This window comes from Engraulis encrasicolus, chromosome 2 (genome assembly GCF_034702125.1).
Source record: "Engraulis encrasicolus isolate BLACKSEA-1 chromosome 2, IST_EnEncr_1.0, whole genome shotgun sequence".
Taxonomy (NCBI): Eukaryota; Metazoa; Chordata; class Actinopteri; order Clupeiformes; family Engraulidae; genus Engraulis; species Engraulis encrasicolus.
In genome coordinates this window covers 47988844-48010252 of record NC_085858.1, presented here as the reverse complement: position 1 = coordinate 48010252, position 21409 = coordinate 47988844, and the positions used below count along the sequence as shown (strand labels likewise).

The window sequence follows — 21409 nt, the reverse complement described above, 5'->3', positions numbered from 1 at the left end:
CTACTAATGAAACCAATCATTGCATACAATATTACAATAGGGCTATTTAAGATTGTAGGCTACTGAAACTGATATATTAGAAATTATAAACTCAAATTAGGATGGTCTACATGGGCCTACAAGAAAAAAAAGAAAAAAAAACTTGTCACTTAAAAAACTATATGTTAAAACGGCTTGCCATAATAGGCGTGCGTCTGTGAGATATGTCCCGCCTTCTCTCACTGTCAAAGACTCTCACCTTCTCTCTTATCTGTCGCTATTTTTAAGGTGTTTCAGCGACTAGAAACTAATTGAATGTCTGTGGCATTGACAGCAATTACATCTTTCAAAACAATAACGTTGACTTGACTAACACTATCTTAAATGCTGACGAAGTTGCCAATGTCGAGAAATCATAGCCTATCATGTTGATGCAGCCTACTATGCACGCGCAGCGCCATAGATACCAAAACGTTGCGTGAGGAATGTAATATTTCGCGGTAACGCTTTTTTGCGTTATTGACAGCTGATAGACAGCCAGCACAACAGTACCCTTTTCATGCTGACCGTACAATAGACTAACCTTGCGAGCTGCAAAGGCGAGCCACATGCTGCTCGAGAGTTGCGCAAGGAAGACCAGAACTGTGTACCGAAGATGTCCATTCAGAAGACGTCCTTCTGTAGGCTATGCCTGTTTTGTTTTGACTACTTTTCTAGACATTCTTCTCTGTCAGCAGTCACTGGAAGCAGCAACAAGCGCGCTGACGCTTTCAAAATAAAAGCCACACACGGTCATGAAAGGCAAAAAAAAAAAAAAAAAAACACGAAAAAACCCCTGCTGCGTTATAGCGTTAACAAAATTGTCGGGCGATATTGACCTCAATAGTTAACGCACCGTTAACGCGTTAACGTTGCCCAGCCCTAGTAATTATGTATATAGTTTACTTGGTATTTGGATCTCTTGCACTCACAGGGGCTGATGTATCACTATGTGTTTTTGTTTTTCTTTTATTTTTTTATAAATTGTCTTATCTATGACCTGTCCTTTTGACATTACTGCCAATTTGTAATGAAAACATGATGTAATCAAGATGAGATTCCACCTTGTCTGGCAGGTGTCATTGAACTGATTAACCGGCTGCTGTCAGCCAATCACAAACCAGAGGACAATTTATAAGGGGTGTCTTCACTTTGCTTATGTAAAAACTTGAGAAAGGCCATACGGGCCGAAACGTTGTTTGTCAATAAATTGCAGCACGATGGACAAGAGTGTGCGGTACCTTCTTCTACAAAACTCATAAGCAGCCTTAAAGGATAGTTCCGGCGTAAAATGAAAGTTTCACCATCGCTTTCTCATGCCACATAATGTATCTAATGATGAGCCATTCTGGGCAATGCCGCGCCGTTATGGAGTTAGCTAATTTTAAGCTTTTTGGCGAAAAACGCAGCCAATGCATCACGGCGGGGCCAATTATAGGCCTATTATTTTCTGATGTTTCCCCGCTATAAACAACTTCAAAAACGCTACACTTCATCACAAAGGTCTCGTCAATGGAACCGAGGCACAGAGGAGATCATCGGACCACACACTTTCACTGGCCAGTGTTTTCAGAGGTGTCTCACTGTTGCAACTCTCTGACCCGGATGCAGGCTACTCAATCAGGTGGCTAGGTAGGCTAAACATGGTCCGCGGTTCTTACACCGGCTGCGACCGTAAAATGAAAAGCTGGAACCCCGACCGTTTTCACCGACTGCCACTGTCTAAACCAGCCATATTACGGGAATGGCTAATAGCATTAGAAGTGGACGAAACTGACATAAAACCCTGAGGGATCGCTACTACCGTGTATGGAGGGAGCATTTCGAGGATGATGACTACAAGAAGAGTAAGGGAGATGGAACACCTAAACGAAACCGTCTAAAGATGAATGCTGTACCAAAAAGGAGCATGGCTATGGAGGTATGTTTGAAGAGAGAGAAACATGTGTAAATGTGTCTGGCTCATGAATCTTGAGTGTCTGTGAATCTGTGAAACTGGTTGCAACACCGCGCGTCTTTGCCAGCAAGCACTCTGTTTTGGGAAGGCATAGGTGCAGTAAATGTAGCCCACTACAGGAGATAAATAAACTGTCAAAACAAACTAGCGCGGGATGGCAAGTGAAATTGTGAAATTGTGCGACCTGAGGCATTCGATGTGGTTGATGTCAAGCATGCTAGAGTAGTTTTAGTGAAGTAATTGACCAGGGCGCGCGAGGTCAGATGGACCATTACGCAACGGAGGAGGGCTGGAGGAATTTTATAAAGTCGTACTAGAAGTGCTCTTACAGATGTAAGTACACCACCAGTGGTGTGTTATTACAAAGTTGAATCCATGTTATATTATACCGTGTTGCAATTACTTTGTAAGAGTAGTCTGCCTACCTGATCGAACGTCTGGGAGTGATAAAACCACCTGGGAGTGTCCATCTGCCACCGGTACTCTCCATACAACTCTTCAAATCTGCTGCCTGCACACACGGTAGTCGCGATCCCTCCGGGTGTTTATGTCAGTTTTGTCCACTTCTGATGCTATTAGCCATTCCCGTAATATGGCTGGTTTAGACAGTGGCAGTCGGTGAAAACGGTCGGGGTTCCAGCTTTTCATTTTACGGTCGCAGCCGGAGTAAGAACCGCGGACCATGTTTAGCCTACCTAGCCACCTGATTGAGTAGCCTGCATCCGGGTCAGAGAGTTGCAACAGTGAGACACCTCTGAAAACACTGGCCAGTGGTCCGATGATCTTCTCTGTGCCTCGGTTTGATTGACGAGACCTTTGTGATGAAGTGTGTATCGTTTTTGAAGTTGTTTATAGCGGGGAAACATCAGAAAATAATAGGCCTATAATTGGCCCCGCCGTGATGCATTGGCTGCGTTTTTCGCCAAAAAGCTTAAAATTAGCTAACTCCATAACGGCGCGGCATTGCCCAGAATGGCTCATCATTAGATACATTATGTGGCATGAGAAAGCGATGGTGAAACTTTCATTTTACGCCGGAACTATCCTTTAACAGCAGTCCTGCACACACAGTTGGGATGGTAATTAAATACAGTTAAGAATCTAAGAACTGTTGTAGCCTATTAGAATAGCCTTTTATTTAACTTTGTGAGATCAAATGTAAGCTAAGTTAATTGAAATGTTCATCATGATTCATCCATGCCATGTGGGTCCTTCATTAGGCTATGCTTCACTCTCACCAGCTTCTTTAGCGCGATTAACCAATTATTTGTATTGCTTCAATCAACATCTTAAATTGTGTTGACATTTCCTAGTAGAAAAGCAACAGTGGACTTATATAGCAGAGTTGAAATGAACTGTGACACGAAGTATGAAGTTCACGCACATAGCCTAGTATGAACAACAACAACAACAAAAAACCGTCTCTCATCAAAAAGAGAACCTTGTGTAGGTGAAACCGAGATCACGTTTTTTTAACGGTATACCGCCCAGCTCTAGCACTAACACACGCGCGCACAACAGACAGACAGACAGACAGACAGACAGACAGACAGACAGACAGACAGACAGACAGACAGACAGACAGACAGACAGACACACACACACACACACACCTGGCTTAGTCTGTTCCTGGGCTTAGTGCTGACTCTAGCAGGTCCCCACTGGTAGGCAGGCGGAGTAGAGGGTGTAGCTACACCAGGACTTAGAGGAGAGGGGAAACCTAGAGACGCAAAGATCAGGAGACAGAGAGAGAGAGAGAGAGAGAGAGAGAGAGAGAGAGAGAGAGAGAGAGAGAGAGAGAGAGACATTTTAGAGAGAAAATGTACTCCATCATATTTTTCTGACTGGTAAGGAACTCAATCCTTCGAGACCAACGCAAGACCAACTCTCTCGTCCCCATTAAGCCAGTAAGTAGCTGTGTGTACACCAGAAATTACCTAAACTACCTTTCTCAATGACTTTGCTTTATTCGCTCCGGAAGCGACATTAAAATGTTTGATTTAGCCAATCACATAATGGCTCTGGCTTGTCAGCCTGGGACATTCGGAGGTATGAACATTCCAATGGGTTTTAGCCAAACCACGTCACAGCTCATTACCATAATATTAGCTTGACTTTAATTGCGGAAATTTGCTCTGGTCGTCCAGGTCGCTTCACTACCTGTGATTTTTCTTTGGTTGCTTTATTTGTCGACCCTGCATAGAGAAATAATGACTTCATTCGCTCCGGTAGCATAGGTCGCCTTTGTTATACACAAAGGCCTTGACCATTGTTGGTACCAAAAAAAAAGGATCAAAATCATAATTTCTCTGGAGAGACAGGAAAATTGGGTGGACAGAGTGAAACAGCAGATTTGACAGCAAATTCAGTAATTTAATTATAATAATGAACTATACCATTTTTTACTTTTAATTTGGTCCTTAATGTTGATTTTTCTGTACAGTTTCAAAAATGACATATGTATCGACAAAAATAATGAGTCATGACATGGTTCATTAAAACCAATTGGAATGTACACACTGGCAAATGGCCCACATTGATAAAGCAGAGTCGCTTTCCAATAGAAGCTTATGAGCAGGTTAAGCAAATCCGAAATATATCTGACTTTACAGTTTCTTCACTGACCTCAGCAATTTGTTCACTTTGTTATGAATGTACAGCTGAGAGAGTGGCATTTTCAGTGTATTTGAACGCAATTGAAACGCGTGATAGTAGTGATGATGATGATGATAGATATGGAACACTAGATGGTGCGTTCACCATTTTGGCGTGGGCTAGCCTCCTCGGGGGCACTGCCATCTTGGTCCGGCTTCCTATTTTTCACAGATGTAATTTTACTGCCACCAGCAGGATAATGTGTGTATCGCCTTGTCATTGGTTGTATAATTCTAGACGAATATGGCGGCAATCTGACTGAGTGTTCATTCCAAAACAAAGGGGTGGTCAACACAGCATGCAGTATTGTATTTCTTTATGAGATGGTAATGTCTGTGGTGGTGGTGTCTTACCCATGCTGTAGCTGCCCTGAGGGGGGGACCTCTCGGCTGGGCTGGAGGCTGGGTAGTGCTCCCTGCCACCCCTCCACTCCACTGTGCCCTCCAAAGACACCCCAGACAGACGCCGCTCCGTGCTGTCCAGCCCCTGTCCAGCACAAATACGGCATGTTAAAATATACTGTAATATAATCACACCCAAATACGACATGTTATATATGTAACATGCTGTATGTAATGTAAAATATACATGTGATATACTGTAGTATAATTAATTACACCCACTGCATCCACACATGCAACAGTGCCCCTGCCTGAAATACCTTCTCTGATATAGGTACATGAATTTCCAAGGAACAGGCTACCTTTGAGTTAGATTTCCAAAACAAAAGTCCAATTGCTGTTCTATATCAAATGCATCGTTGTACAGGTACATGTACAGTACTTTGATATTCTTTTGAATGTGCTTCTGTGATGTGCTGACAAAAGTGCAGTATGCCAGCATTGTATTTTACACAGAACGACCAGAAGGACAAAAAAAATTGTTTCAAGCCCCAAAGTTTAGCTGTTTTTAGCAGTCATACTTCAGAACGTCTGTAAGAGTAGTGTAGCTCCTCTGCATGCAGTGGTTGGGTGCAGTTTAGGCCTCTGACCTCGCGGAGGCACTGTTGCTCCCTCTCCTGCTCGGCCAGAAGCTGAGACAGTTGGAACGCATGCTCCTCTTCGAGAGCATGAACACGCCACTGGACTGCATCCACCGAGTCTGAAACACACAAGCACAAACATACCGACAGGCTGTCCACCTAAGTTTCATGCTATTGCCTATACATAATGATTACAATTCATTATATTTTGCTCATCCTGTATATAATTCATTCTTGGTTATATTTTATTATTATAATTTTCAAAAATATCTGCAAAAAAATCAATAATCGTGATTATGATTTTTTCCATAATCGTGCAGCCCTACGGTGAAGTATGGCAATGACCCTGCCTGGCCTGTTCAAGTGTTTTTCCGCCTGGCTGATGTGTCAGCAACTCCACTACTCACTGCTGGATTGTTACCAAATTTGCAAATAAGGAATACTAGTAACAATCTATTAAACTATCGGTAACGCTTTACATTAGTTTACTGTACAGTAATTACTGTGTACTTTCTGCGTAACAACAGTTTAACAGAAAGTTATCTAATGGGTAAAAAGGGGGCAATTACAAAGTAAACACTCACCTGTGTGTTTGCCCTCCCCAGGCGTACCGAGGAGGCCGGGGGTGAGCCTGCCCTCGTGGTCGCTGTCACTGTGCAGCCGGCGCCTGACCTGGCAGGACGCGGTCACGGGGTCAGGGGTGGCGTGAGAGCGCAGCAGGGCGGGCACGGGGCTCTCCTGCCCGTACAGCAAGTAAGGCGAGGGCACGGACCCAGGGCAGGAGCCAGGGCCGGGGCCAGGGGCAGGCGGAGACCTGCGGGTGGAGATCTGCACCTGGGCCACTCCCGCCATGAAGCGCGGCAGCCTCTCCTGACTGCGGTCCACTGGGCGGCCACCCGACTGGCTGTCCAGCGTGTGGGACCTCCTGCGGAATCCCTCCACGCCGCCGGGCAGACTCGAGCCGCTGGCACCCATTACAAAACTGGCAGCACAGACGCTGGCAGCACCGGTCACCCCTCCTCCGTTCTCATGGCTGGCACTGGCACTGGCACGCCGGCTGCTGGCAAGAGAGTTGGCACTGGAGGTGCCGTGGTGGTGGTGGTGGTGATCGGGCGACCTCTGGTCCATAGTGAGCCAGGAGGCTCCGGCGAACTCCCTGGGCCGGCCCATACCAGCCTCCACGGGCAGCGAGAAGAGGATGTCCCCCGTGGAGACGGGTCTGGGCCGGCCACGGTGAGGCCGCGGGATGGGGCTCAGGCTCGGCGTGGGTTCCGGCTGGACGAACCTGCCGGGCAGGGCGGGGGAGGGGGAGGGCCCACGTCCCGGCACGCCATCAGGGGAGCGGGCGCAGCGCGGCCCCGTGCCGGTTGGACTGTGGCGCACAGCCTGCTCCTGCTGCACGGGGCTCCTGACGGCCGACGCGGGGCCTTGGGCAGTCTGTGTTGTCGCCCCTGGCACCAGACTGCCGTTCTCGTTCTCCTTGTCGGACAGGCTCTCGTTCCCCAGCGCAGCCCTTGTCCCAGTCCCTGTTGTCGCGGCAACCAGCGGTGTGGGCGAGCGGACCACGTTGGCACGGCCGCAGCTACCCTTTAACCCTGCGCGCCCCTGCTCCCGCTCCATGTACTGCCGTGACCTCCGCAGCAGGCTCTGTAGACTCATCTCCTCTTCCTCTTCCTCCTCCTCCTCTTCACCATTGTTCCCCTCGTTCTTCTTCTCTTCCTCCTCCACCTCTAGCTCCAGCTCCAGCTCCACCTCCTCCAGCTGCAGGGGAGGAGAGCAGGGCTCTGTCTGCCATGTGGTGTCCGTGTCTGGCCCGTCTGGCCGTCCCTCCAGTAGGCTGTCCGGCTCTGGAGAGCCCATGTGCCGCTCGGTGTCCGTGTCAGGGCTGTGGTCTTCTTCAGCACGTGCATAAGCAGCGGCTTCGGATTGGTGATGTGTGCTACATTTCTGCAAAGAGACCAGGCAGTCATTGGCAGTCAGAATGTGTCCACAGGAAAATAAATGTGTCACGTTTTCTGAAACTAAATTCAATAAATCTTAAGACAGTTGTACGATACTTTGAGGACTGAAAAATGTGCCAAATGTCAAAGTTGTCATCATCTGACACAGGTACCCTTAATTTTAGACACATCCTCAGGTATTTTTCACAATGTCTTTCAGTCCTATAGTTTCCTAAATGGCTTTACAGCGCCCCAAATTCACACAAAGATCGGAGGAATGTCATTTCAACAGAGTTGGTCTTTTTAATCTGTTTAATTCGGCATCTGATAATGTATAGTTGGACATGTGATTTTCTTGACACAGTTATGGCTCATATTCAGCCATTGACACACGCATACATTAACAGACAGGTGACAAAGGCTGCCACACAAAGAAGTAGTATTACATACATCACCGATAAAAAATAAATGATATAATATACTGTAATCTAGCAGCCAACAAAATTCATCATGCAATTCTTTTAATCTATAATAATTAAAGGTGCTCTAGGTAGGATTAAAAGTTTAATTAATCACTGTCCCCCGTCAGCCGATGCTTATTTGAGTCATTAGTAAGTGAACCATGACTCTCTGTCCGCTGTCAGAGAACCCCAGATGCAACCATCCTACATTGTGACCCTTTAATCAAAAATGACACAATTCTTTCAATTTAATTCATTGGCATGGCAGAATAGGAAGTTTTTAAGTATTAAGTCACTATTTTTAAGTTGCTGAACATTCATTCTTCAAGAACATCAGTGTTTCCCACAGAAATTTTGGAAACTATGGGGGCAGCCGGGATTTTTTTTCCGGGGGGGTGGGGGTGGGGGTGTAGTACATTTATATATTTTTTTTAAAAATGCAGTACAGTGAATAATTTCTGTTTACAACACAGTTTCATTCGTCCCTCATGCAGGGGTCTATGTAATGAAAAAAATAATAAAACAAAATAGGAGCAGAGATAAGAATTTAAGAGTACTGTGAAATTGTTAACACATAGACAAAAAGGGTCTAAGAGGGTAGATTATGCCTTTTCCCCACACACACACACAGGCGTACACATTCTACATGAGGGGTGCTGGTCACAGGGCCAGTTTTTCAAAATTCCTCCCATTGAAAGGGCTGAACAACATATTACACATTTATGTCTATATTCACATTCATTTCTATATACAGCTCAATGTCTCCTCTGCCGTGTCAATGAAGGCCTGTCACCTAACTCATTACAACTGTAAAGCCTGGGGAGTGTTAGTAAACTCATCCCAACTGTCCCTTCTCTGAAGGTTTTTTTTATTGCTCCCAAACCCAAGTTAACTACAACAACTTGACTAGGCTTTTGATCCCTCTGTCTTTCAAACACTTGTAGTTTTCTCTATAGGATGTATTTACTCCAGGAGGAAAATGCGAAGGAAATCGTAATTCAAATCATTTTTAACAAAAACGGAAATCGTAAAAAAAAAAAAAATTTTTTTTTTTTTTTTTTTTTTACATTTTCGGAAACTATGGCGGCCCGCCATAGTTTCCTCAATGTATGGGAAACACTGAACATGAATCAAATCTGAATGTTACATCAAAAGCTACCAGCACCATTGTCCAGTTAGTTACTCATTGTCGCACTATCTGTGAGTGTGGGTGTGTGCTTGTCAAATGAGTCAAATGTTTGGTATGTTCGTCTGAAGGAGTGCATAAATGTGTGTACAAATGTGTTGAGCAACACCTTAACATGTCCACTTGAGTCACGTTAGTCTAAAAGCTTACCAAATGTAATGTAGCATTAAGGGATTTGTGGAACAATTTTTAAGTGTATGTGTGTGTGTGTGTGTGTGTAAGAATGTATGAGGGCTGACCTGTGCGCTGTCCAGGATGCTCTGCACCTGTGTGATCAGTCTGCTCCTGCGCTGGACCTCTCTCTCTGCAGCTCTCTCCACGGCCCTCTCCCTGTACACACACATCTCCCTCCTCGCCTCCTCATTCAGCTAATCACACACACACACACACACACACACACACACACACACACACACACACACACACACACACACACACACACACACACACACACACACACACACACACACACAATTATCAGCAGCAGTAAGAGAACCCCCACCCCAAACAGCCAAACAGACACACACATTAAAAAAAGATGAACTTTTATTGTCCACAGAAGATTCATCAGGCTACGGCCAGCCCAACAGCATAAGTCAATTATGCCAGGTAGCAGGCTTCACTCTGATTTTTTAAAACATTACTTTTGAGGATGCTGGCCCAAATGAAAGACTTAAATTCAAACAGGAAGGGGCACATCTTGCATCAAAACTGTGTGTGTGTGTGTGTGTGTGTGTGTGTGTGTGTGTGTGTGTGTGTGTGTGTGTGTGTGTGTGTGTGTGTGTGTGTGTGTGTGTGTGTGTGTAGATGCATGCACAGAAATAAATAAACAGTTTTGATGCAAGGTGCAGCCCTACAGCATCACACACCACAATCAGCAGGACACAGCAGTCCCACATGACCAGACGTAGTCCAGCTGTTCATGCAGATCAATGTTTTTTTCCCCTACACAGCAGTAATGGAATCCTAATCAGTAGCCATGCCCTAGCTGCAACTGCGCTAGACTAGTCTACCGAAAACACTATGATGGAGACTTTGGTGGTATTGCTTGTGTTTTGCTCAGGTCTTGTCTGGTGGAAGTCAACCCTCTCAATTTTGATTAATTCTGGATCAAAGATTCCACTGTGACATGTGATCAATACATCGAGTGCAGCGCACAAGGATGACAGTTTAATGCACTGTTCTCAGGAAGGTCAGAGAGTGTCTCCTCCTGCGAGTCATTTGGTTCATATTTCCGTTCCTATGCAACAGACTTGAGTGTTGATATCTATAGGCCTAAACGGCCTGTGCGTGCATGACCTGTAAATCTTTATCTACAGCCTATGTCTCCATTATGACTGCAGAAACCACAGTCTGGATGATCCTCTACTTCCCGCACATTAGGCCTAGTCTACATACCAGGGGTGAGAGTATAGGTCTGCCGCGGATACGGATGAGGGAGGGCTGGTGCCACTGGCCAGGTGGCGGGCAGCGCATAGTTTCTTCTTTTTCTTCCAGCAGCTGCAGCCTGGCAAGGCTTCGCGCGCAGAACTCCTCGTAGTTCTCCATTTCTCAAACGCTGCCACCTAATACATTAATGAAATAGGAGACACATTTAGATTTTTCATACAATGCATGTATTAGAGACCATTTTCTAAATCCGAATAGTTTTTCATCCATGGCGTGCGTGCCGTGGGCCCCCATCAAGGCTGGATTACAGACGTACTGGGCGACTCTGAAGTGGAAATAGTACGGCTATCTCTAGAACATGCATTCCTAACAGCTCAAGGAGTATATGGCTACTGGTTTTTTATACAGAGAGTAGTGAACTAGCTCTAGCACTGCTAATAATACCAAATCGTTTAGTGTCCGAATAGCCATTGCAAATCATAATCCCGTCGCGTGTGCGAAGAGTGACCCACTGCCTCACTGACATGACAGGACAGCGTCATCCATGCAACATCCTGCTGCTAACAGACTAGCGTATTAGCTAAAGCGAGGCACAACATCTGTAACGGCATTTGCTTTGTCTTTCGGGAGAGGGTGGAACGAGTTTGTTGTAATATAATGTCGTTAACCATGGACTGTGTAAATGTTATTATACGTACACTGGCGTCCCGAAACGTTAGGACAGTGGACAACAAAGAATTTCAAGAGCAGTAGTATTTGGGTGTAACGTTAACGCTGTTACAATGTTGGCCGAGTGAAACTAGCGAACGCGGCTAAATGACGTGCCTTCATGAATGAAATTTGACAGGCGAACAGTGCAGACGCACCAATGACACATTTACTTAACTTAATTGCATGTAATACATAGCAAACAATGGTGTTTGGATTAAATTTCAGTTTCGCGCTGGTGAGCAGTTGCTGGCGCGAAATCCTGATGTGTTCTGTTTATTTTGCATCAGTCTCTTGCTTTACCTTCATTGGGGATTCTCGTTTGTGTCCATCCATAAGCGTTTCGCAATCGCCATGATTATACTGTCTGGAGCAGCAGATGTAACATTTTTCTATATATTACAATGTCCCAGTTCCTCAAACAGCAGACCCACCTAATTCCTGGTATGGGTCCGCTAAAAATGTTGCTGCTCTCTCGGTTTCCTATGGCGACAACAGCGCCTCCCACATTGGTCGCGTCACGTCAGCGCGAGTAGTCTGTGTGCTCCTGTTTGGCCTACGGTGGTGTCTCATGTGTTCACTGCAGCACATTTTTTTTTACAGAAGGTATCTTTTCGGTCCAGGGCCCGGGCCAGGGGTGTCGTTCAGGGGGGTAAAATCAGATATTTTATCATGGAAGAACTTTGGTAAAGTGTGACTGAGTCACCAGGGCCCCATGTAGGCTATTAAAAGGGGGGCCACAGCACAGACCTGTATGTCTGTGGGCCACACACAGTGTCTGAATAAATGGCTGGTGGGTCCAGTTATTGAAGAAATGTCAAGTCAAATATGCAGTTTTCAATTCATACATTAATTGCATGTCACTTCCAAACATATATCATCAGGGTTCTTCAATATACAGTAGGCTATATATGCCACTATATTTTTAGTTTAATAAGTGCAGTTTTGTAGCCTATGCAACCACCAAATATCAATTAAGATCATAATCACTCAAGCTAATTAATACAATTTCCACCACATTATGGTGGACAGGACAGTGGTGTGGTGGAAATGAAATGTATGCTGATTTATGGCTATATAATTATTAGCACTGATTTGTCTAGCCTACTATCTCACTGCTGTTTAGGCTATTAATACTGTTATTTTCGTATGTTAAGACTGATGTTAAATCTTTTGCAGTTTTGTGTGTCCAACAATGTCCATTTCCACCACACAATGACATTACCACCACAATATCATTTCCATCACAACAAACATTTTTTGAGTAAAAATACTAAAAATAACAGTCACAATGACATTTTGAGGTTTTAAAACATAGGTTTATACAGCTAGCTTCAATTCATTGGTTACGTAATTTTACTTGTACAACACAATGGTTGTGGTGTGATGGAAATGACAAATGTTAAAACAAAACAAGAAAAAATATGAATTATCTAAATAATTTCAAATAGTCTAAGTTTAGCCCAACCACTTTGGCCTAATGTGTTTCTCATATATATCGAAAGTATACAAGAGACAAAATATAGACTAAAAGCTGATTTCATTTATTGCATAGATAATAAAAAGAAATATAGCCTACAGGCTGGCCGGTTGGTCCATTCACTTGAAACATTACAACTAACAGTGACCAAGAGATGGCAGGGAACCTGTGTAGGCACATGTATGTCCCAGTTATTCCAATAAACCTCAGAGTTCACAGCTCATCTTTGTGACTTATGTCAGCCAATGGCTTAGCAATGCGCAGCCTGTCTTTGTTTGCATGTAGTAAGGCTCTGATGTCATCTTCTTCGAAGGTCTGTTTTGCACCCGTCTGTCAACAAAGAGTTTTGAATGAGAAACAGCAGAATTGCAATAGATTATGCCATGCGATGAGGGCTATGTATAGTCTACCTGTGGCCGCTTAATTCCCACGCAGGCCAAAGAAATCTCAAAACACAGGCGCATCTCCAACTGTTCTGCATTTCCTCTCAGCATTTCTGCCCGCAGCTTGTCGTAGTTGTTTTCTTAAAGCAGAAAACAGGAAGTTTCATAGTGTAATAGTGGACAACAACATGTCCTGTTAAAGGATAACTTCAGCATGCAGTTGTTATGCTCACACTACCCTGGACTTGTCATTACATGAGATTTTTTTTTCTTCAGCCTTTTCCGAGATCCTGGTCATTGTAATGGGGGCAGGTGTTTGTTTACATTTTTTTTTTTAAACCATCTTGATTTATTCCCAAAAACATCCAAAAGGTTATGCAATATCAGCAGACAACTAGCAGACAACTAGCAATACCTTTTGGGAAAATATTTGGAGTAGGTATGCATGTACATTTTTTTTTTAAAATGTGAACAAAATCTGCCCCCATTAGAATAGCTCAGATCTCGGAAAGGGCTGAGCCCAAAAATGCAGCATCAGCAGGTACTGACAAGTAGCGTGAGCAATACAACAGCATATTGAAATTGGCAGAAGTGGTCCTTTAATATAATACAATCTTTTGATAAACCATCAGCTCACCAAAGAGATCATTGCATGATGTCCTCTTGTCCTTCTTGTGATATTTTTGACAGATAGCTCCACTCAGGACATGTTCAATAAAGTTGGACTCTGAAGAGGCCGTCTCCATGAGACTCTTGATTTCTTGTAGAGAAAAGGATTTTAAAAATCATTATTTAATAATGAATCAATATTTAATGATCATTTTGTTAAGCTATCAATATAATTTTATTGATTTGCATTTGAATTTTGACTCACCTTTAGCTGTCTCTAGGCAGGTTTCACAATATGTGGCTGTAGAAAAGTGCAACATGTTAAGTTGTATGAAAATGTTGCTTACACTCTGAACCACTTAAACATCTGCCACAATGGAAAACTAACCAGCAAATCAATGCTCAGACTACTTACACTGGTCAACTCCATGGATTCGTGCAGTGGAGAGATGAATTAAAGACAGCGAAGAAATCAGAATGGCATAGGTCCAAAACATTTTCTCTTATCTGCTTGGCTGTTCTGTAGGCTACATGTGTTAGACGACTCAACTGGACTGCTTCAGTCTAAAACATTTGAGTGTCTCTGTTGCCCTATACGTCACCTGTCAAGAGAACAATGGAAAGCACTGGCGTCACTCATTATCATGTTACATCAACTTGTATTTCTTGTTTGGCCATCCTAAGCCATTTGTTCGTGTCAAGTTATGTTGGGTTTACTCAGTTTTTTCCCAACTTTAAAAGGGTCTGGTCATTGCAAGCATGCAAGGGAACTACTCAAATCTTCCCTTTTTTGTGTATTTTTGGAATGTGATAAGGTTGAAAACCTTGAACAGAACTAAAAGAAAACATAGTACTTGAGTTCAAATCAATTCATAACAAATGTTGTAATTCAGTGAGTAAAGGATAATCAACAAGATTTAAATCTAAAAAATGTCTTCCGAAATCACATGGTCAACATCAAACATTTTTCTCAACTTCAAAAGTCTTTTAAGCAGCTAAAAGTAAGTCCATCGGATTGATTTGGTACGTTCACATTGACATACACTATGTAGTTTAAAAGTCAATTTCTTACCAATTGCTTGAGGGTTATTCTGTGTTTTAAGTTGTGTGGTAAGTCTTCACAAACTTTTCTTTGTTCCTCTTTTGTTGTCACATAGTGTATTTCTCAATGTGAAGTGTTCTAGCCTTGCTAGAGTGAGTAATGAAGGAGATTTCTATTTTATACAAAGCCATATTGAATATTTAGTGTGATATAGTATATTTAGGAAAGGAATGTCTCTATGATAAACATGTAATGATGAGTGGGAGGGAACAGTGGGCTGGCCTGGGGAAATGGGAGGTCTGTGTGAGGGACACCCCATTGGCTGAAGGGATGCTCCAATCTGTGGCCTGTCTGGCCGGAAGCCGGCCCCAAACCGGCTGAAGGAAGGTTATTTAAATGGAAACGCGGCCTGAGGAGGGTTGTCTGCAGAACAAGGAGGAGGGAGCAAAGCCGGCCGGTTTGTGGGGGTGGGATTGCGAGTAGCACTTCAGCCAAAGGGCCCCAGCGTGTACTTCAGTGTAACTGTTACAAGAGTCAAATAAACTTAACCTCTTCAACATAGATTTTTGGTCTACAGTCTGATAATTTAGGAAAATAGGAACAATTTCCACTACAGTAATGCCTTTTCAGGGATTCCACGTCATCGCGGCTCGGGAGGGAAAGTGGAAAACAGCGATCCTAGCGGTTACGTTCCAAACACCAGGGCGATCCTATTGAAACTCCCATAGACAAGTCTTTTTTTTAAATCCCACTAAGATATGACGAGGAACTTGAACACCATTTTTCAGCTTACACAATGGGATGAACTACTAATTGTGAAAATCTCGAGTCATTTTTTGCCCTTTGATAAGAAAGATAGAAATTGTGCCAATCTGGTCGGAAACGGACTACAGCTCCCAGCATGCTGTGCTACACGCCTCGTTGACAACACAGAGAAACAAATGAACGCAAATGAACGCAAGTTCTTCGCGTTTCTTCACATTCTTGTAATCCTGTGAGTTCCATATTGTCTTCTTATTATACATATATACACTTGATTAGTTTGCTTTGGTAGTAGATATGATGGCTTCTGTGGAGACGAGTAACCACCTCTCTGGCTAGTGTTTGGCTATGCTAATTTGGCTATGCTAATTACATGGAGTAAACACGTCACACATGCGAGTCAGTGTAGTTCTGTATTAGCTTTTTAAAGAATATTAAAATCAGTTCAGATCAGTTAAAAACCGAACATTTTACCACCTGATTCGATAAAACGGGCCAACATGCATATTATATGACTGCCACTACTCCTACTTCGTCGTCAGGGCCGAGATGTCATTTTTCAACAAAAAAAAAACATTCATTTGATGCAGGGGGTTGGAACGCTGCCAGCAGGGGGCGATGAGATTACTTTCCCTCCCAATACTGTTCCAAAGTCAAGCATACTTCAATATCTACCACAGCCCTTTTAGAACAGCCTTGCCACGTACTATTATGCCCCGTGTACATCAAGCGCTACCAACGCGACCCAGGTAGCTGGGGTGGTTGAAGAAGTTTCACCATGAATTCGTTTTATTCGCTCTGGACGCTGCACTGACATGTTTGATTCAGCTAATCACATAACGGCTCTGTCTTGACAGCCTGGGACATTCCTCGATATGAACGTTCCAATTATTTTTTGCCGAACTGCATCATAGCGAATTCGCTTAAGATTAGCTTGAGTTTAATCGTCAAAATTCGCCCTGGTCGCTCAAGAAGCTTCGCTCCTGGCGAATTCGCTCTGGTAGCTTTATTCGCCTTCCCTCCATAGAGAAACAATTACTTCCGCCGCAGAGGTCACTTAGTTCGCCTTCGATGTACACGGGGCATTATGCTCCATTGTACCAACTTTTTGGCTGCAGTTCCACTAGAATTCCACTGGGGGCATCGGCAGAGACCAAAGTAAATTGGGCCCAATTGACCCGTTTAGAGTTTGTAAACAGATATGACGTAATTTGGCTGCGTGTGCACCGTTGCGTCAAACTCGACCATGCACCGTTTACTTGTACAGAGACTCGACAGGTATTTTTTCTGATATAAGATAACGGATGGTCACGCTAACTTCAGAAATGCAGCGGGCACCACAGACACGAGCATTCCTAGCAATGTCATCAGTCCAGTCAGTAGTTAAATGTCTTGTAACAACAAACATCTCCTATGCTTCTGGAACAGCCTCTTCCCTCTCAAAATAGCATAACAAGTGTACTTTTCGGAATCTCTTTTTATTTTTATCAACGTAAACGCTTCAGAACGGCAGTTTTTCTGTCTTTAGTGTCTGCACTGTCAGCCAGTATTACATACAGCCTCATCACTCCCTATTTTACCCATGCCTGCAGTTCACCTAGTGGCCGCTGTTGAGAGAGCGCAGCCCATCCTTTCTGAATGGAGTCTGCACTCCCCCTAGAGTGCAGTACCACCCAGAAGAGTGGAGTCTTTCGTAATATCCTTAAAACATCTCTGGTGTGTTTGACTCAACGATGCGCACGCATTCATGAGGACGTCGACTCCGAACGGGTCAATGGACCCGTTTACTGTTTGTAAACAGATATGACGTAATTTGGCGTCGTTGGAGCAGTCACCGTTCATTACCTTCGCCAAGACAAAGTCGGCGAAGGTTATGTTTTGACCGCTGTGTATTTATTTATTTGTTAATATGTTTGTATGTACTTCGTATAACTCAGACAGAACTGAGCCGATTTTTATGAAATTTGGTGGGATGATTGGTCATGACCCAAGGAACAATCGATTAGTTTTTGGGAGTGATTGGGTCAAAGGTCAAAGGTCAAGGTCAAAATGTTTGTTTGTACTTCGTATAACTCAGACAGAACTGAGCCGATATTTATGAAATTTAGTGGGATGATTGGTCATGACCCAAGGAACACTCGATTACTTTTTGGGAGTGATTGGGTCAAAGGTCAAAGGTCAAGGTCACGAAAAGGTCAAAAACGTACATTGAGCCGATTTTTATGAAATTTGGTGGGATGATTGGTCATGACCCAAGGAACACTCGATTACTTTTTGGGAGTGATTGGGTCAAAGGTCAAAGGTCAAGGTCAAGGTCACGAAAAGGTCAAAAACGTACATTGAGCCGATTTTTATGAAATTTGGTGGGATGATTGGTCATGACCCAAGGAACAATCGATTACATTTTGGGAGTGATTGGGTCAAAGGTCAAAGGTCACGAAAAGGTCAAAAACGTAAATTCAGCCGATTTTTATGACATTTACTGGGATGATTGGTCATGACCCAAGGAACAATCGATTACTATTTGGGAGTGATTGGGTCAAAGGTCAAGGTCAAGGTCACGAAAAGGTCAAAAAGTTTTTCTTTGCCAAGCACTATATGCCAGAACAACGTGTGCATGCGGAATTGAATAAGAGGTCAAGACTGGGCCAAATATATAATATTACGATATTCCGGTCCAATTTCAATGAAACTAGCACCAAAATTTTGAGAATGTTACGCCCCACACTCTGAAGATGGCCAGAAAAAATTAAGTGGCGTAGGCGAAGGTTTGCGCTCTACCGAGTGCCCATTCTAGTTTGTACAGAAACTAGCCCGGTGTTTTTTCTGAAAGAAGAAAACGGATTGTCACGATAACTTCAGATATGCAATGGGTACCACAGGGCATTCCTGATGATGCCCTCAGTCCAGTCAGTAGTTTAACAACATGGGGGCCGCTGTCGAGAGAGCGCAGCCCATTCATTCTGAATGGAGTCAGCATTCCTTCATTGGCGCCTAGGGTGCAGTACCACCCGGAAAAGTGGAGTTTGAGTGTGTTTGAGTCAACAATGCGTATGCATTCAGCGAGGATGTCGGTTCTGAACGGGTCTCCATTCATTTCGGTCTCCAAAAATTGCGCGCCCCACATGAAAAGAGGGTGAAACTGCAACCAAAATCACCTCGTATGTCCCTGGACCGTGAGACCAATGACTGACCAATCTGGTCTTTCTTGAAAATTCTGTGAGTCTACCCAGTGCCATGCACTTGATTCGTAGCATTAGGCTTAATCTACCTTGTTGCAGTCGATCGATGTTGACAAAGCATGAGAGCGAGAACTATGTCGACCACATATGTGCATGAGACGATGAGCTCACACCAGTTTAATCCACTAGCACACCATGTGTGAGTTGTGGGGGGACAGGTGGGGAGGAGGAGTGTGGTGCAGTGCAAACTTGTGTAGGGGTGTGGTACAATAAGCCTACACACACGTGAGTGAACTTTTGGCCAACCAGTTCAGGGCAGAGCCGTCTAATAAGAGTTGCGCAAACCGGGGACCAGGAAGTCGGTTGGTGATGAGATTCGCGTAGATTAAAATGTTTCTTAACAGTAAACTTCTGTTCGTTGGAAACTAACACAGAACCATCACATACCAAACAAAGATTAAGTACAAACAAATTACATTACCTTTACCACATTTTCTGTGTTCTACGGCCACCTCCTAGAACTAAGTAAATACTTCTAATGGAACTAAATGCAATGCAAATGCATTATCCACCCCCCCCCCCCCCCCCCAACAGGTTTGGAGGTGTTGGAACTGGGATAGCAGTGAATGTTGTAAATATACTCATTCAGTTTACCATCAACATCTGCATGTGCATGCAGACACCAATGCACTCTGCAGTTCACTTTTCATCATGTGTAGCAATTGCATATTGACCGTGAACTGAGAGTTTTCCTGTGCTTTAAGCTGTGTGGTATGTCTTCACAAACTTTTCTTTGTTCCTCCTCTGTTCACACACATTTCCCTTTTGCAGCTAAGATGGCGTCCCTGTGCTCTGGACGTCCCTGTGCTCTGGACGTCCCTGTGCTCTGGCAAGAAGTTCAGAGGATCTTTGGTGGTTTATCTTCCCCCTACAGGTTTGGACGCGCTGGAACTGGGATAGCAGTGAATGTTGTGAATGTGTTGTGAATGTTCTCTGGGTTGACGTGACAGTTTGACATAGGCCTACACTGTGTGCAGAATTATTAGGCAAACAAGTTTTTTGACAATATCGTCCATTTTATGCATATTGTCCGCCACCACCCTTTATGGACATGAACACCTATTGGATTTAAGCATTCCAGGTCATGCATATTGGTATAATAAGAGACAGTGTGATCGAAGGAGCCCAATACCCTATATCAGGGCAAAATTAGTGTGCATAATTATTAGGCAACTTTGTTTTCCTCTGGGAAAATGAGCCACAAAAGAGATCTAACAAACTCTGTAAAGACTATAAACAATTTTGAAGTCTTCTAGAGGGGTGTGGCTGTCTTGAAATATTGGTCACATCCATCTAATGCACCGTTACAAGCCATCAGTGTCACATGACATGTACTCACAAAGTAACTGCCAGATTGAGAAGAATTGAAGATGAAACTACCACAAAACTATTACCCTGCAGTGCTGTTATATTCTAGAACTGAAGCCTTCATTGAGTGTCCACAAGAACATTGTATTCAGCACTCAGAGACATGGCCAAGGTAAAACGGGATGAATCCTGAAGACCACTCAATAAGTAACTGAAGTCACGACTGGGTCGAGAAATGTCTTTAGACAGTTTTTTCAATGGTTTTATGAGCTGGTGAAAGTGACTGTTAATGGACCAGGTTGATGAGCCTATGGCTAGATCAGTAATGTGCACACTCAGATCAGTTGCTGAGTTCCACTCAAATAAATAGATTACTGCATAAATACCATTGTCGTCGTAAAAGATGCAATTTTCTCCCTCTAAAAGATCCAGCCATGGGTTCATCCACCCTGTCTGTCAAGAGTCACTTTCCCAAGTCCATAAAACCTTTGAAAATGTTGTCCCCAGGTATTTTTGCCCCTGTTTTGACTTAATTAACTTGTTGAATGGTTGTCTGGTGTCATCCCTTCTTACCTTGGCCATGTCTCTGAGCGCTCAATACCCTGTTTTTCTGGACACTCTGTGTTGGTTTCTGTTCTGGAATATGATAGGACTGCAGGGTAATACTTTCTTTGTAGTTTCACAGTAAATTCTTCTCAATGTTTGGCAGTGACATTTCTTAAGAGACTGATGACTTTGTAACGGTGCATCTGATAGTTCTGTGCGAACGTGACCAACATCTTGCAAATTTCAAGACAGCCACATCCCTCTAGAACACTTCAAAATTGTTTATAGACATTTCAGAGTTTGTTAGAGCTATTTTGTGGCCCATTTTCCCAGAAGAAAGCAAAGTTGCGAGGGCACCTGATATAAGGTGTTGGGCACCTTCGACCGCACCCCCATCTTATTATACAAATATACATGACCTGGAATGCTTAAATCAAATAGGTTTTCATGTTCATATAGAGTGATGTTGGAAAATATGCATAAAAAAGACAAAATGGTCAAAAAACATGTTTGCCTAATAATTCTGCACACAGTGTATATGTGCATGCCTTAGATTGTAGGAAAGGGTCTTGCTGTTGGTCTCTGTTTTTTTTGCTCAATGTTATTACCTGTCTCCCCGAAAAGGGGTTGGGTATTGCGATGACCCTGTCTGTCTGTCTGTCTGTCTGTCTGTCTGTCTGTCTGTCTGTCTGTCTGTCTACCCACTGTGTTTTGAGTTGCATGCAGGTGGTGTCTAACCTA

General features: G+C 43.7%; 1 protein-coding gene across 1 annotated transcript in view; it reads right to left on the bottom strand.

Annotated features, from left to right (window-relative positions):
* Positions 1-11937, bottom strand: part of LOC134440050 (centriolar coiled-coil protein of 110 kDa-like) — a 30414-nt gene extending 18477 nt beyond the window's left edge. Inside the window, exons 1-7 of the mRNA XM_063189981.1 lie at positions 11600-11937; positions 10598-10764; positions 9439-9567; positions 6197-7559; positions 5553-5731; positions 4984-5116; positions 3589-3695 (exon numbers count right to left, since the gene is read on the bottom strand). Coding sequence (XP_063046051.1) covers positions 3589-3695; positions 4984-5116; positions 5553-5731; positions 6197-7559; positions 9439-9567; positions 10598-10747 — 2061 coding nt within the window. The 5' untranslated portion in view covers positions 10748-10764; positions 11600-11937. The remainder of the gene's footprint in view (positions 1-3588; positions 3696-4983; positions 5117-5552; positions 5732-6196; positions 7560-9438; positions 9568-10597; positions 10765-11599) is intronic.
* Between the last annotated feature and the right edge of the window lie 9472 nt (positions 11938-21409).